The sequence below is a fragment of the Tachypleus tridentatus genome, chromosome 3 (genome assembly GCF_004210375.1).
Source record: "Tachypleus tridentatus isolate NWPU-2018 chromosome 3, ASM421037v1, whole genome shotgun sequence".
Lineage (NCBI taxonomy): Eukaryota > Metazoa > Arthropoda > Merostomata > Xiphosura > Limulidae > Tachypleus > Tachypleus tridentatus.
Genome location: NC_134827.1, coordinates 95,541,199 through 95,557,495, shown reverse-complemented (window position 1 = coordinate 95,557,495; position 16,297 = coordinate 95,541,199). Strand labels below are relative to the sequence as shown.

At 30.9% G+C, this 16,297-nt stretch overlaps 1 protein-coding gene across 2 annotated transcripts in view; it reads right to left on the bottom strand.

The window, feature by feature from the left end:
- Sfmbt (Scm-related gene containing four mbt domains) overlaps positions 1-16,297 on the bottom strand; it is a 63,396-nt gene that overhangs the window by 26,316 nt on the left and 20,783 nt on the right. For both annotated transcript variants that reach the window (XM_076495758.1, XM_076495759.1), the window contains exons 8-12: positions 14,574-14,708; positions 13,070-13,158; positions 10,027-10,264; positions 5,551-5,630; positions 1,256-1,505 (exon numbers count right to left, since the gene is read on the bottom strand). In XM_076495758.1, coding sequence (XP_076351873.1) covers positions 1,256-1,505; positions 5,551-5,630; positions 10,027-10,264; positions 13,070-13,158; positions 14,574-14,708 — 792 coding nt within the window. The remainder of the gene's footprint in view (positions 1-1,255; positions 1,506-5,550; positions 5,631-10,026; positions 10,265-13,069; positions 13,159-14,573; positions 14,709-16,297) is intronic.

Here is a 16,297-nt window from a genome sequence, read left to right as displayed (position 1 = left end):
GAAACAAACTGAAGTTACAAAAAAAAATATGGCATCAATGCTTATAGAAATTAAATTTAAGACTTCAAAGCCAAAATCTGTATAATAAAGACTTTTTAAAGCATTACAAAAATACACAAGGATCAATTAAAGGCAGTATTATTAGTGCTGTGGACCCTGAATAAAGAAAACACACATGCCATGAGGAGAGACAAAAAAAATCTAAATTCAAATGGTTTATTCACTACAAGTTTAGACAATCATCATTTTAAGTTTATTCTATGTTTCATATAAAACTTGGATTATACTTTTTATTTACAATGTTTAACTATTTTTGTATGACTGAAGAAAAAACAAATAATAATGTACATCTTTAAATGTCACAGATACATAGTATGATTTATTTTATGGATTTTTATGATTTCACTTTTTTTCTTCCTGTAATTAAGGTTCAAATTATATCTATAAATTTTTTTCGACTGAATGGCTGTTTTGCCATGAAGTTAGGAAATTTATATAAAATTAGATAAAGAAGTTTGACCTAATAAAATTAATTAATTAATGTGATTACAATACCTACTCAGTAACCCTTTTTCTTGTTTCTCACGATGCACTTTATCCTCAAGTTAGTTCTACCACGTCACAACTATGCCACACCAATCAAGTAACACTATTTAAACAGCAATAAAACTGAATACCATAACTTTCATCAGTAAAAATGAAAAAAAGGGAGAATAAAACTAGATATCACTTCAGTAAAACCACAAAAGAAGAGAAAAAAAAGGTCTTTATTAATATGCAATTGGTTTGACTTTCAAGCAGAGCTACTTGAGGGCTCCCCACACTACCCCATCCCTAATTTAGCAGTAAAATACTAGAGAAAAAAGCACCTTGTAAACACTATCTACAGCTAACTATTAATTAACTCTTTTACTAAAAAAAAACAACAGTAGAATTGACTGTAATGTTACAATAAACACATGACTAAAAGGGATAGAATGTTCAGTGACAGGAAATCAGGCCTGTGATTCACAGATTGAAAGTTGAGCACATTAACCACCTGGCCATGTCAGGTCTTATTAATAAATAATCAAGCAGTCCTCCATGGTTGGAATAATTTCTCTTTCTCTTGAAATGTATCTCATAAAAGCTTTACTGTGTTCCATGTAAAAGATACAAGTAGTTGTAAAAGTAACTTATGGATCTTGTGGAAGGCCAGCAGTTTTGAAGACAATTAATGAGAGCCAGTAATTATCAAAACTACTAGAAATCTCACCTCTTGGTGGTGTAAGTTCAATGTTGTTGAGTTCACAGAATCCTACAGGGAAAATGCACGGTGAGGAAGCGTGATAACAGAACCAATCAGATCCATTAGCTGCCATCATTCCATCAATACCAATCATCAGATAGTTGTTTCTCAACACTTTGGTAACTGTGGCAACACAAATGGTGGACAAGTTCAAAGGATCTATAGCTTCCAGCTTCATACCTTCCTTAAATTTCAAGACAGAAGAAAGCTTCCTAACCTGCAAAATATTTTAAATTTCTTATATAACTAATATCAGTATTTGGAACATAAAAAACACACATTAACTACAAAGAGAAAGCAAAATGTACAAGCAACACAACATTTTGGTCTCTTCACAAATTAAATATCTCATAAACACAATTTGTCATTCTATTTAACAATCCATCAAATATTGCATTTCATTCTCAAGCTATAAAACTTAACTTTGATTGTCACATAATATTATACTGATCTGTTTTTCTTTTAAGTTAGCAGATAATTCCATAATGGCATTACTGTTACTTTAAAACTGAGCATGGATCACGCACACTTTGGCTGGAAGCACAAGCTTCAAGATGCTAAAAAACACTATTGTACAATTTGTAATTAAGTAAATAAAAGCAATTCCTAACTTTAAAATTAACTTGAAGAATTATTCCTATTTCCTTACACTGTTTCCTCAAAAGTTTAGTCAGCTGAAAAGTTGTAGTCTAATATTTTAAAGTAACCCTTCCACAGGGTTACTTTATTAAAATCTTAGACTTGAATGAACCATTCCATGATGTTTTATTATTTTCAAACTAATTATTCTTGTTTTAGGGCAAGCAACATTAACCTCTTGGAGTAATACGTTACCTTACTGCTGTAAAAAAATCTGTCATATATAATATATTAGGGTGTTAGGATAAAAATGATTTTATATTCTCTCGGTGACTATATATGTGGGTTTTTAAAGCAAGAACGGTTAGAAAACTTTTATACACATTCTGCAAAAAGTGAAAAAAAAATTACTTTCACACTAGTAATCAGTAATCTTTAATATCAGCTCAATTTTTACTACTGAAAACATGTCTAGTTATTTCAAGACTTAAAGTTCCAAGTCCAGCATATCATGCAACAATGGTATTCTAAAGTTTCTTTGGTAGAAGACATTTGGACAAAGCTTAAAAGTGTAAGATGATTGAACAACTTATCATTCAAGAGCTTTTCCATAATATTGACATTAAATATAGTTTTACAGGATTTTCATTGATATTACAAAAAAACTATTTCAACTATTCCTGAGGTCATTAACACTTTCAGCATGGGGTTGGTTGAATCAACCATTCTGTTTGTTTGTTTTTGAATTTCGCACAAAGCTACTCTAGGGCTATCTGCACTAGCTGTTCCTAATTTAGCAGTAAAGACTAGAGAGAAGGCAGCTAGTCATCACCACCCACTGCCAACTCTTAGGCTACTCTTTAACCAATGAATAGTGGGATTGACAGTCACATTATAACGCCCCCATGGCTGAAAGGGCGAACATGTTTGATGCGACCAGGATTCGAATCTACGACCCTCGGATTACGAATTGAACACCTTAACCCACCTGGCCATGCAAAACCCAACCATTTTGTACTTATTACGGTTTCCATAGAATAATTTTTAATACAGCACACAGATCTTTACAAGATATGGTAGACCTTCAGCAAACATTACAAAAAAATATACATTTTTTTAAATAATTATTTTTTATAAAGGTTTGTCAATGAATTTATTTAGCAGTTTCGTTTACTAGTCTCAGTGCAAAGTGATTTTCATCTTAAGATTAAAAATATGTTTATTTATCTGAAAATTTTCAGATTTCATGTGTTCAATCTCTAAAATCTTCTAAATAAGTAGTTATAAAATGTAATCTTTCATAAAACTTTATACTTTATCTGTTATTTTCTCTACCCTAACTATGTACAAGGTTGGGCTACGAGATCAATCTTGTAACCACCACATAAAAAAAAATTAAATCTAAATTATATATATATATATATATAAAATATAAAACTACACAACTTTAAACTCTTAACAAACATCTGTTGTTTTATTGCTCTTTGAACCAAGTCTAAATTAATATTCCAGTCACAAATTTTGTAAATCAACTTGTAAACATAGAGCTCATATTGCCCTATCAAATTATATAATGCCAATTTTCTTTTCTGAATATTTATTGATGTTTTCTTGTTCAACAAATGCAGTACATTTATTACATTTATTACCAACCCAGTTATTTTCTGGTCAAAAGGCTGTGTATAAATACAAATACATTTGACTGTATTCACCAAACTTCGAATAAATTTACAATTATAACTTAACTAATTGGTTACATATCGAAAGACAAGTTTCACTTTCAGTGTCTCCGTAACCTTCCACCTGTGACTGGCTGCACAATGAGACATAACCACAGGGGGACTGATTTAAATTATCAACGAGATACAAGCTTTTGTTGCAAGTTGAAGCATAATATAGTTAATAACAGTTCTTTTGCACTTTACATACATATATAATGAAATGACTATAATAAACCCTACAGTTTCTTCCCACATAAGTACAGTCCCCATCTTCTCAGCCCTGGGAAACAGCTCAGGTGCAGGGCCTCCACCATCCATTTCTCCCAACATTTGCAGATTTTCATGAACATACTGTTTAAGACAATTTCATGAGGCAATAGTTTTTGTAAGCACTCAATTTTTTAGATTTATTCTTGAAGTCCCATTTGTGGGCTGATATAGAGACAAAAAACCAGGAGTGATTTCTTTTTGTTGAAGAAGACCCTAGTCATTACCAACCAGCAGTTTTCAGACAATTTTTCCATTGCATCCTTGTTGCTTGCCTTTACAAAATTTCCAGTAGGTAACTTCTTTGGATGGATGGTATTTTTCAATTGAAAATAACCATCTGTTTGATTTTGGTACCCTCACTGAGACAAAACAATACAACAATGAAATTTGTTTTTCTTGGTCCCATAGTCATGATGCCAAACATTGTTTAGTTCCTTTTCTTTCTTTTTTTTATTTCAACAGTCCTTGACAGCAATGCATCATAACCGATGGGTACCTTGTCCACGTTACAGAGAAAATACAGCATATGAATATTCAAATCTGCCTTGTGCTTTTAACAAACTTCAAGAAGCTTTCAACTTTAACTTCTCAGTCCACAGGTAGTGTTTGGTTTCAACAGATAGCCCATCTCATTTCATGAACTTGAAACACTATGAAGGTCGTGTAAAATATGAAATAAACATCTACTTCACAATTTGCTGCACTCAAAGGCACGTCAGCCATGGATACTGAACAGTCCACATCTTTCTCTGATATAACCCATGCCTTCAGAACTTCTTCCAATGTTGATCACCACTCACAGTTTATTTAGTTTTTGGAATTTGTTTTTATTTTGGATGTTGTTTCCACTACTCTTACATAGATTTTCTTCTCTGCTTCGGACACAGATTAACCATTTTTTGCTGTGTTCATCTGCACACTTAGAAACTCTCAGTTGGAATTCAGACATAAAACTTTCTAATGACAGCAGATATCTTATGGCAGTAATTTTTATAATGACTTATAGTAATCTGGACGAATTCGTAATTTGATAGAAAATTCAACAGCCAACACGGTGAAATCAGTTTAATTGACAGCAACTGCCTGTTGTAGAAATACAGCTACTGAGGATGACACTTTGAAAGTCTTTCACTTTTCATCTTCAGGTCAGTGTGTACAGCATTGTCTGTCTTTACATTATTCTGGTGGATTGTGAAGGATGTGTTCTTACCGACTGGTTTATCCTCGTTTCTGATTGGTGGAAAAACTTCTTGTAGATTCACCAATGGTAGGCATGGGTTATTCATCTCTAATCCAGAATCAGTTTAGTGAAAGCTTTATTCTACTACCATAATGCAAAAGGATTCTTCACTTTTCTTCCAAAAATTTATATTTGTCACTCGCTTATGAGTTATACAGAAGTGTGGGTAATATGCACTTAAAAGTACCTGAGATATATACCAGGAGTTTATTATTTGCATGTAACCATGGTAATACATGTACTTTAACATTTGAAGGGTACTGTTACATTTTCACACTAATTACATTCATTATATCTTTGGTCATTCTTCATTTAAATAAACTCAAGAAGTATGAGCAAGTACAGTGCAGCAAAATAATGTTCTAATCCTCAAATTACAAGAATAAAAATCTCTCTTACTAATAAATTAAATCAGGTGTATCACTCATCTTTAGATGAAAAACTAAACTCACAGGAAGAAAAGCATCCCAGGATGCATCATCTGGATCAAACTTCTTGAGTAATGTTTTCCTTAAGGAATCTTTTGCATATTCTGGAAATAAATTTGATACAAATCAACAATGGCATAAAAGTAACTAGAATTAAACACAACAAAAATAATAATTAACTTTGAAAGAATATTTTACAAACCACGCACATGCAATCATCAGTAAATGACAAATAAACCAACTGAAATAACCTGTTTATATCTGATCACTAAAGCTTTATTTTCACGTTTAACACAAGTTACGTTTCAATTACTAAATTTATCATTTTTACTAAAGATTTATAATACAGATTAAAGAAACTACTCAGTGATAAGATGCATTCCTATACTGTATCATATTAAGATAAATAATTTGTAAGGATAAGTAAAACAATTATCATTTACACAATTGTTAATTTTAAAAAAAATTACACAAGTTTGTCAAACCATTCAGATATTTAAAATCATTCATACTTTTTAAATTATTGTAGTAAAAATGCTCAACAATATTTATTTTTCACTTTAAGTGTGATAAACATTTTCCTATGTGCATAGTCTACAACTAATATAATATTTAAGGAATAATTAAAACATTTCAAGCATATCTTTAGAATTTTGTTTATAATGTATTAAAATGTTTAAATTCCCTCATGTGTTTCATCACAAACTGTTAAAAGTTGTTTGTTCACAAACACTTAGATGCACAATGATTTTTCATATCTTAAAATAAAGAGTTCATTCTTAAGTCACCTTTCCCATTTACTAAAATGACAGACTGTTCAAAAGGTAATTCAAAATAACTACCCTAATTTCCAATTTCCTTTCTATCTATTCTCTGTTAATTAGTTATATTATTAATGACTTCCAAGTTTTCTAGTGTTGTGTTTTTTGTTTTGTTTTTTTTAAAGTAATTGCCAACATCTCATGGAAAAACAACACTCAAGTCAAGAATTATCTTTAGTTGCCACTGAAACAGTTTTCAAGTTTTACTCCAGGTCTTCCAAGGATGAAAAGGAATTAATTTTTGGAGCTAACAAGTTATCAAAGACAAAAATGCATCTTTTTCACTAAAGAAATTGTAAAAATATTGTATTCATCACAGATTTAAACAGGTTTAAATGCTCTATGTAATGTTTTAGCATTTTAAGAATTTCTGTTTGAAACAAAACTTCCAAGAGAAAATGGCACTCAGAAAAATACAACTATTTAGGGTACTTCTCCATCCAGATACCTGACAGTTAAAATAGACCTTCCAGGTTTTGTCCTTGATTGCCATATCAGTTAACTTATATGAACAATGAAAACAACATTATATGGTAGAAAAGTGGAAAACAGAAATCCAGATAGCAATGAACACTTCCAAAAAATGTACAGTTAATACCTTATATTCTAATAGAGCTCTGAATACATTTGTTAAAGTTCTGTTTATTTTAAGGGCTCTCAAAAGTTAGGAAAAATATTTAACAAGGTTTTTAAAATCTTGAAATTACATGGGTCTATGAGAACTCAAGAGTTTTCAAAGTGTACAGGAACCTACCTTATACCACTATGCATACTGTTTAAGGAACCTAAAGATGCCTGATTTTAAGCTGGGAACTTTTTGTGTAGAAAAGTGTGCCATTAATTTTCAAACTGTTCTACTTAGCTGTATTATCAATATATTAATATAATTTAATCCATAACTTGATTCTAAGAACTCAAGTGACATCAAAGGAGAATATGTTATAATATGTCAACCATATTAAGTTTACCATGTTCATACCAATGAGGCCATTTACCTAATACCACGGCTAAATGCTATGTTCACAGGCAGATTGACCATTTCAGTATTTCTTACATTGCTTTGAATCTGGATTCAGAGGTCTTTTAAGTAAATGTAGTACTGCCTCAATGAATAAAACTTTAAGTAATGTTGCCTTAATAACTTAGTAATAGTGTAATAATTTTAAAATAAAAAAACAAGACTATGATTTCATAATAATATGAGAATATAAAATTAAATTTATAATGATATATGATTTACCTGATTAGCAGTCTTGTCAATCCATTGATTTGTACTGTATCTCAACATTTTGCCCTAGCCACTGTCACACTTGTGACACTTAGCAGCATAAAGAGGTTTTTTTTAATGTACAAGTTTAATGATTGTTTACAAAACAATTTCTCACAATAACAAGTCATTACTTTTCACATTATTCCTAGTAGATAAAGTAATTTAATCAAGTTTTATAATTAATAGTCATTGTATAATGTACAATCTGTATAAAGGAACCTGCAACATAACTTGTTAATAGACAATTAATTAATAAATTAAGGATGAACTTAAATTTCATTAAACAAAATTTCACCTTCCAGTTTAAAGTAAATTCAGCAAAGAATCAAAGAAAACTTAATTTTTAAGTAGGCTATCCTCAAATAATTAAAATTTATGTACCTGAAATTGGTGATGTTAATAAAAAACTCATGCAGTAACTGATATAACTATTTTAAAAAGTCCTAAATTAATTTAAAATATATGGTAATAAATTAGTCATGTAAATAAAAGACAGCAACTACCTCGATAAACTACTTTAGATGGACAAAGGAGGATTTGAATAAGCTTATAGTAATTAGAAGTACAAGACAGTTTTTACTCTCATAGTGACTTGCTTTAGACCAATATTCACAGCGATTTCAAATAGATAATTTTAAAATGTTATTTATTCATAAAAAATGACATGAAACAATTATTGTAGGAAATATACTCCTAAATCTCTAGCTAAAGCTTAATATTTCAACAGTTATGAATAACTTCTGAAGAGAGACATTACAGTTAAAACAAAATTACACTAATGTGTCATAAAATTAAAAAAATTCTGAATTGGTAATTAACAATATTTCTAAAATTTCGTACAAGTCGTATTCAGCAGCGGTTGCCAACAATGCATATCATATGCAAGATAAACATCCCCTACCTTGTGTGTGTATATATACATAGGGTCAGTTTATTGCACTGTAGAGGTGAACATGTGTGTCCCATTGTCATTTTAGTAACATTCTCAACTTGAACATCCTTCACAAGTGATGGTATTGTATTTGCAAAAGCACCAATTGAAATTATCTGAACTCACAGGGAAACAACCTGGGAGCAGTACCCACACCACTCAGCGTCATGTTTAACACAGCTTACAGGTTGGGAACCACTAAGATGAATCTTTATCAAGGGAATACTGAGAGAAAATAGCATGGTTCAAGTTAGCCAATAATGTCCTATGTAAATACAGTAATCAAAACTATTTTTGTCCTTTACCACGGGCAGTATAAATACACAAATACTCAAGTATGTCATTGTGATACAGACCCTCATTAAGCATATAATTAATGTAGCCAAGTGTTAAATGTTTTTGGTTTGCACTTATAAACACTCACAATATTCTACTATAGTAACTGTGATTGTGGAACTTAGGACTAAACTTATTATTACAATCATTCTTTCTAAGATGAAGGCTGTTAGGTGAAATGTCTTAACATAATACAAAAGTGTCCTAGATCATTCTTAATCAAAACATTCTACTGTAGGAGGAGAAATATTAATTTTACAAGATTTATAATTAACAAAAATACAAAAATTACACATTTTTGAATTATTGTCACAAAGTATAATAATAAATATTTATGAAAACAGTAGGAGCTTACCAGCCCCTTCAAAAATGCTTCTGAAAACATATAAGTATCATAATTAGCATTAGCATATTATTATTTACTAAACTTGTTTGCCTCTGAAGAAAAGGTCCACCTTTCAAAAGCACTTGGATTATACTGTTTCTATTCTGTTACTAAACTGAATGCCTTCATAATAGTTGTGAAGCTCTTTAAGTCATAAGTTAGAAATATTAATGAAAATTTATTTATATTTGATTTTTTAAAAATCACATGCCAACTAACACTGAATTTTTTTTCTTTTAAAATTGTGGTGTTCAAGGTAAAAGCTACACGTCGTTCAAAATAATTTTCTGTAACACAAGAACAATTGTTTCACACTACTCCATTTAAGGACGATATGAAAAAACATGTTATGTATGTGAAGTTCAGCAGCAAAATTATTTGCAATTTATTTTGGAATTTATTTATTACTATAAACTAAAATAATTTATCATGGAAGAGAATAATCCTGCAACAGTTTTTTTTTTCTTTTTTTCCCCCAAATCAATCACCTATGAAACTTTTGATTACGTTTTCTATATCTTGAAAATGATGCCTCAATTGTTAAACTGCTGTCCAGGTCTCTGGATACAGAACAATTCATACCAAAATTTAGAATAAAAGTTTATTCATTTTTAAATGACTTCAAGATCACATGGGCTTTTGTTTCTCCAAATCTAAAATGTTTACTTTCGATAATTCTAGTTTTGAGCCTGTTTGTGGAGAAAACATGTGAAAGATTACATAAGTGAAGAATTTATTCTTAAGAATGTATACTCACCAAGAGTAGCTCTCAAGTCATGACCTACTACTTGGGCCCAACCAATCGGGTGGATTAGGGGAGAACGTTCATGACACCAAAACCCTTCATCTCCTTTTTCTGCATCTTCATAAGCAACATGCAGTCGTCCACCCACAACCTCCTGAACTCTGGCCACACGAATAGATGAAATACGATTTTTATCCACAACCTCTAGTTTCATTCCAACTCTAAACTTGCTCCGTAATCCTTCTTGAACCTATAACCAGAAAAATTCTATAAACTTTAAAATACAAGAATCTTTGTAGCCTAAGGTAATTCATGAACAGTCTTCAATTACAAGTAAACTTCATGTTGGGTAAAAATAAAAAAAATAAATGTATTTACACAATATACTTATCAATATTATAAACAAAGTGAACTATAATAAAAAATAGTTCCTATTGCTTTGAAATATTTTCTACTGAAAATGAGTTCTTACACTGCATGTGTGTATAATGAAATAATCACTTATGATGTATAAAATGTTTATCTTTATTTCTGCAGGAAAAAGCATTTTAAGTACAATCTTCAAACATTTCTACATAAACAGCCAGAGTTCTCTTCCAAATTTAATGCCCTTTCCAAAAAAATATATTGGTTAGTAAAACTAGGCAACCTATGAGCAAAGATTAACTCAATTAGAGTGACATAAAATAACCAACTAATTAAAATTACTATTTTTGATTGCAACTATAAAAGTAATGAAATTACCACCATTTTGTTTCTTCATTATTACTTTGATGAATTTAAGGTTCTTCAGCTTATAATCAACTAATTTAAATTGCCATTTTCAAACATCCAAACATTATTAATAAGTATATTATCCAAACTATTCAGGTCTTGAGAATATAAAATTAATTATGGGTAATCAAATTATGAGCCTAATAATTAATTGATTGGCACGGCAAATTCCAATAACTGTACACTTCTGTTATTCAGGTTACTCATAAAATAATCTGAGAAACTATATATGAATTTCAAACAGCAATTTTGTTTTAAGACTCGAGAGTAAGAAAATCTGAAGCATGAAACTTCCGTTAAAGTTAATTTTTTATCCTCTTCTACTAAAAACAATTCTCAAACTGAAAGTAATTATTTCTGTTTATCAAAAGCTACACAGTGAGGTATGTGTACCCCATTTGCTGCATGAATCTGAACCATGAATTAAAGTGTTATAAACTTACCATTGGGATTATAGTTTAAAATATTGCTTACAGCATGGATACCTGATTAATGTTTCTGTTAATTTTCACAACATTGAAGTTAAGAGCCACTTGAAATGTCTTGTTTGTTCTTTAGGTGACTGAAAATATTAAAATAACCTATAAAAGACCACCTTTGTTGAGGAAAACGTTTGCCCACACACACAATAATGCTTCTAACTCTCACTTTCCAATGTTCTTACTTCGCTGTATTCCCTGGGAGTGAATTAAGTTTCTGGTCTTGTTTTTCTAACATTCTAGTTTGCTGTACAATCCTTTCAGCACTTCCACAACATGTTTAATATAAACATCAACTTATCTGAGTAAGTAACACAAGTAACTGTCTTGTTAATTTCCTGATATAGCAATAAAATTGGTAATGGTATGATAATCCCAAACCTGATAAAAGCCATGTTCATACTTTGTTTTATCATTATTACTTTGTTATTAAAATTTGTGTATGAAATTACACACTTTTGTTTGATTAGTTCACAGGTAATCTTTAGTAAACTAGATCTGGAAACCAAACCATGAGGTTAGACTAAACCACCATCATAACTGATACTTGTGTATAAACAATATTTTAATGCATTGTTAACTGTTGTAAGAGAAACTGAAGAACCAGTTCTAAATGCTGTATAATCATAAAAACATTTGAACAAAACTAAATATCTGTTTGACTATGTTACCATGAAAACATAATTCAGATGCACACAAAATTTTGTTGGTTGCTTTATCATCAAACTTTACCATTATAACTCAACAGTTTTATTCTCGAGAAAATACAAGTTTTTAAATCTAGTCTATAAATTTATGACATTACGTTCTTACAGTTGAATTAGTTTCACGGACTTATAACTTACTCCTTCAATAGTTATTATCACTATAGTGTGGTGAATGTTGTTTTGATTTTTAAAAAATGAATCAATAAACCTAAAGTAAAAACACAATGTGAGATAATCCAGTCTAGAGCCACGTGCATAGAATTTACCATGAAAGTCAAAATATCAATTACATTTTACACTTAAATCATTTCTGAATTAAAGCATTTTCTGTTATATTACGAACACTTTTAATAAAAAACAAACCTCTTTAAATCAATGGAGACTCTAAATTAAGAAATCCATAAATATTTTTCCAGGTTCGTTGCTCATACATTTTATTTTATACTTTCACTACATAGACTAACAATCATATCAGGTCAGATTTCTGATGCTAAACAACAAACATAAAATCCATCACTGGAACATATTGTTACCCAAATGCACTGGATTTTATATATATTAGAAGTCATTATTCTAATTAGCTTAAAACATATGGGGTGGTGGTTGTTATGTATACAAGATTGTTTAATGTAGGTGTTGTTATGTAATTTTTCTTCAACTAAACATTTAATGATTACCTACTTTTCATAACAAAAGAGCTGAAAGTAATTATTTTAAAGGCAACAGTTACAAAAAGTTTGGTTGCATAACTCAGTAAGACACATATTGTGTGTGTGTGTGTGTGTGTATGCACGCATACATGGTACAACTGTTACATTATAACATTGCTCATATAGTTTATAGAAAGTTGAGGCCTCAGTGAAAAACAGAAATATAAGCAACCAAGTAAGCACTGATACTACATGTGGATAAGTAATAATAACTAGGTGCACACCCTCAGGGTCCACTTAGTATGGGTGAAAAATTTCATGTTTCTAAGTTCTTTACTCTTGGAGATACAGTGGTCACACACACACCTTTTTATTATTATTCATTTGAAGATATTTTAGAGTTGGTAGTTTTTCTAATAAGGGTTCATCATTTTATAAAACACACCTTGGCATGAAAATTTGATGGGAGAGTCCTAGCTCCTGTTAATCTCTTCACCAAGAACTCCTTCCAATCAGCATGTTTATGTTCAATGGCTGGTGGGGAAAAAATGTTTATAAGGAAAAAAAAATAAAAAACTCAATTAACTGATAACTTTAAAATTTGAAGTTTCATAAACTCTTGTCATAAGTAGTTTTTACAAAATACATGTAAATTTATAAAAAAAAGGTATAATTTCATTACTTTGTAAAGAAGAAAGCTCAAACTGACATATTTTTAAACAAATAGCAGGATAACCCCATCAGGACCAACAGGGTGAAGTTGTATGCCCAGTTTGTTTTTTCTCTCACTTAAAATGTTTAACATTATTACATGAAATTTGGTGTACACTTTCTTCACAGTATGTAGTTTGTGCTTGAAAAAATTATGTAATTCAAATTTGTATCATCTTTTAGATTATAAAAGTTTGTTTAGAGGCACTGTTTTAAAAAAAAAATTAAAAAATAATTTTCTCTTTTTTTCTTATTCCATATCTAAAATTATGTAATTGTATCCAATTGTTACTTCTTCAACAAAACTATAATTATGGCTATTTTGATTCAGTAACTGTATACTTATTTTCTCATCTATAAATACAACATTCCACATACAAAGAAAGCAACTAAACATTTTGGTGGATATGTTTTTTTTACCTTTTTTTTAAACCTTTTGACAATTTATCAGCATATTTTGTCAATTGTTTTTAAAAAACTTGGTCAGCAACTTGGCAACATATTTGTACCATTATGAAGTTACATTGCTAGTGCCTAAATAAAATACAGATTATGGTAATATCATACTGATACTTTCTGTCCATTATACTTTTAGACTGTATACAGAGTTTAATAGCAGTATAATGTTGGCCACTTGATTTCAGTGTTGAAACCAAATACATCAGGCTCTTAATTCCACTGCAGCATTGTTTTTACTGACTGATGAAGGGTGTCTGCTCATGACATTTCACAAAATAACTAGGAAAAGCTTCTATTTAGATGTGTCAGTTCTCTGTTATCATTTATCCAAGTTCTTTCAGGCCAATGGTTACAATGTGTCATGCAACTGTATAGTGTATACTTGTCACGTAGTAGCTTTTATTTCATTTGTAAATTTACAAAATACATACTGAGGTTCGGTGATTATTATGCTTTTATGTTGCAAGTGCTTGTGTTTGAAATATACAATAAAACACCTCTAAAGCAGCCTCCTTTGGGACTGAGACAAACTGGCTTGATTAGAGGCATTCCACTGTACATAATTAGAGATTATGTAAACAAAAAAGCGACTGTGATTGAATGACCACTTTCAAGGGGTGACCGAATCTGAGGGGTGGCTGCTTAGAAGGGTTCCACTGTAGTTTCATTTCCGATTTATTAATTTTTACGAATGGAAGTGCAGAAGTGATAAAAATAATTCAGTCAAGCTAATAAAGGTTAACAACTTGTGGTATGATAAATTATCATAATGTACCTACTTTTAGGTGGAATTAATGGTTTTCCTTGGGATGCACACCAACCAACTGGGTGGATAGATTCTAAACACAGATTTACCCAAAAGTCCTTGCTATCATCAAGACCAAATCCTTCATAACGAAGTAAAGCCATGTAACCTACAAAACAAAACACTTTATTTCTTATAACTATCTGTATTCATTACTTCAATCTATTTTAACAAATTAGAGTAATACTGTGTGTGTGTGTTTCCTATAACAAAGCCACATAAAGCTATCTGCTGTGTCCGCCAAAGGGAACTGAGCCCCTGATTTTAGTGGTGTACGTATATCCGTAGACTTGCCGCTTTCCCAGCAGAGCACTAGAGTAATTTTAAGGCTAAATGAATGATACTAATTATAACAGGCATGCCAATGACATTTATGAAAAAAAGATGAAAAGGTATATAACCTGATGCCAGAGGCGCCACAGCGAGGCGAAGCCGAGCCTGACTAGGGGGTACTAATAAAAACTATAACTTTCATTTACAGTTTTTAGCAGATTGATTTATTCTTTTAATTTGCATTCATTTTTTAGAAGATATATCAAAATATCTAAAAGTAACAAATAAAATAAAAAGTAAATAAATGAAATTTAAGATTGTTTATTTGCTATTTATTCAGTTTAATTTTTTTCTAAATCAAAATATATTAGTAATATGAGTTAATAAAGCCAAAATAACTCAGTAAATATTTCAAATACAAATCATTTCATTATTATCCTTTTTGTCATCAATAACATCATCATCATCAACTACTGGTATGCTGCCAATTAAATGTGTTACAGTCATTGCCAATAACTACTTCTCTGCTGCATATATTCCATACAATTTTCAAATCACATAAAATTACTCTTTTGACTAATCATGACTACCTACAGTTCAAATTGTTCATCTATACAATCTTGTCAGTAAATTACTGGTACCTCAATATCAGTATATTTTTCATTCTTTCACAATACAAACTGAAACAGCAAATCAAGGAAAGCTTTGACATTGCTTCAAAATAAAATTAATGATATGCTTTAAAATAAACCACAGATAATAATAAAATGTTTTTCAGTCACTGATATCAACTTCTGCTCTGCTGCATAAATTACAGTCAAATTTCAAATCACTTAATTTCCTTTAATCAATCTTAACTACTTTCCTCTTTTTCGAGACAAGGGTTTCCAGTGCTCTCTTCCGAGCTTTTTTTCTCTCCTTCTCTGAATGGGCAGCTCTCTGTGCCTCTGCGGCTTTCTGGACTTTTTCTTTAGCCAAGGTGGCTGGGCCAGATTTCACAGAACCATAGGCCTCAAGCCTTTCTGCCCTTTTCTTCTGATTCTCTCTCAGCTTTGAGATATACTTTGAAGCTGCTGATCTGATGTCCTTACACATTCTCTTGTCTACAGGATCAAAATGAACATCTTTCCTTTTAAACATTTCAATTGCTGTTGTTTCTTTGGAGCATAGAGAATATTTTATCGTCTAGTAGGCACACGATACCAGACCACGAGACCTGCAACGAGACGAAACGAGACTGCCTCCAAGATGGCGGTCTGCAATAAACATTGAAAAAATACGATTTCTCCTCAAAAACCACCTACCCGGCCCCCAAATCGCTCATATTTTCTCCTCAAATTTACACAAATCTCATGGGTGATCGTTGGCCGTTTGAAAACCGCGGAAATCCGCATTTCAGCGGAAAAATGGCACGCATGTTATAAA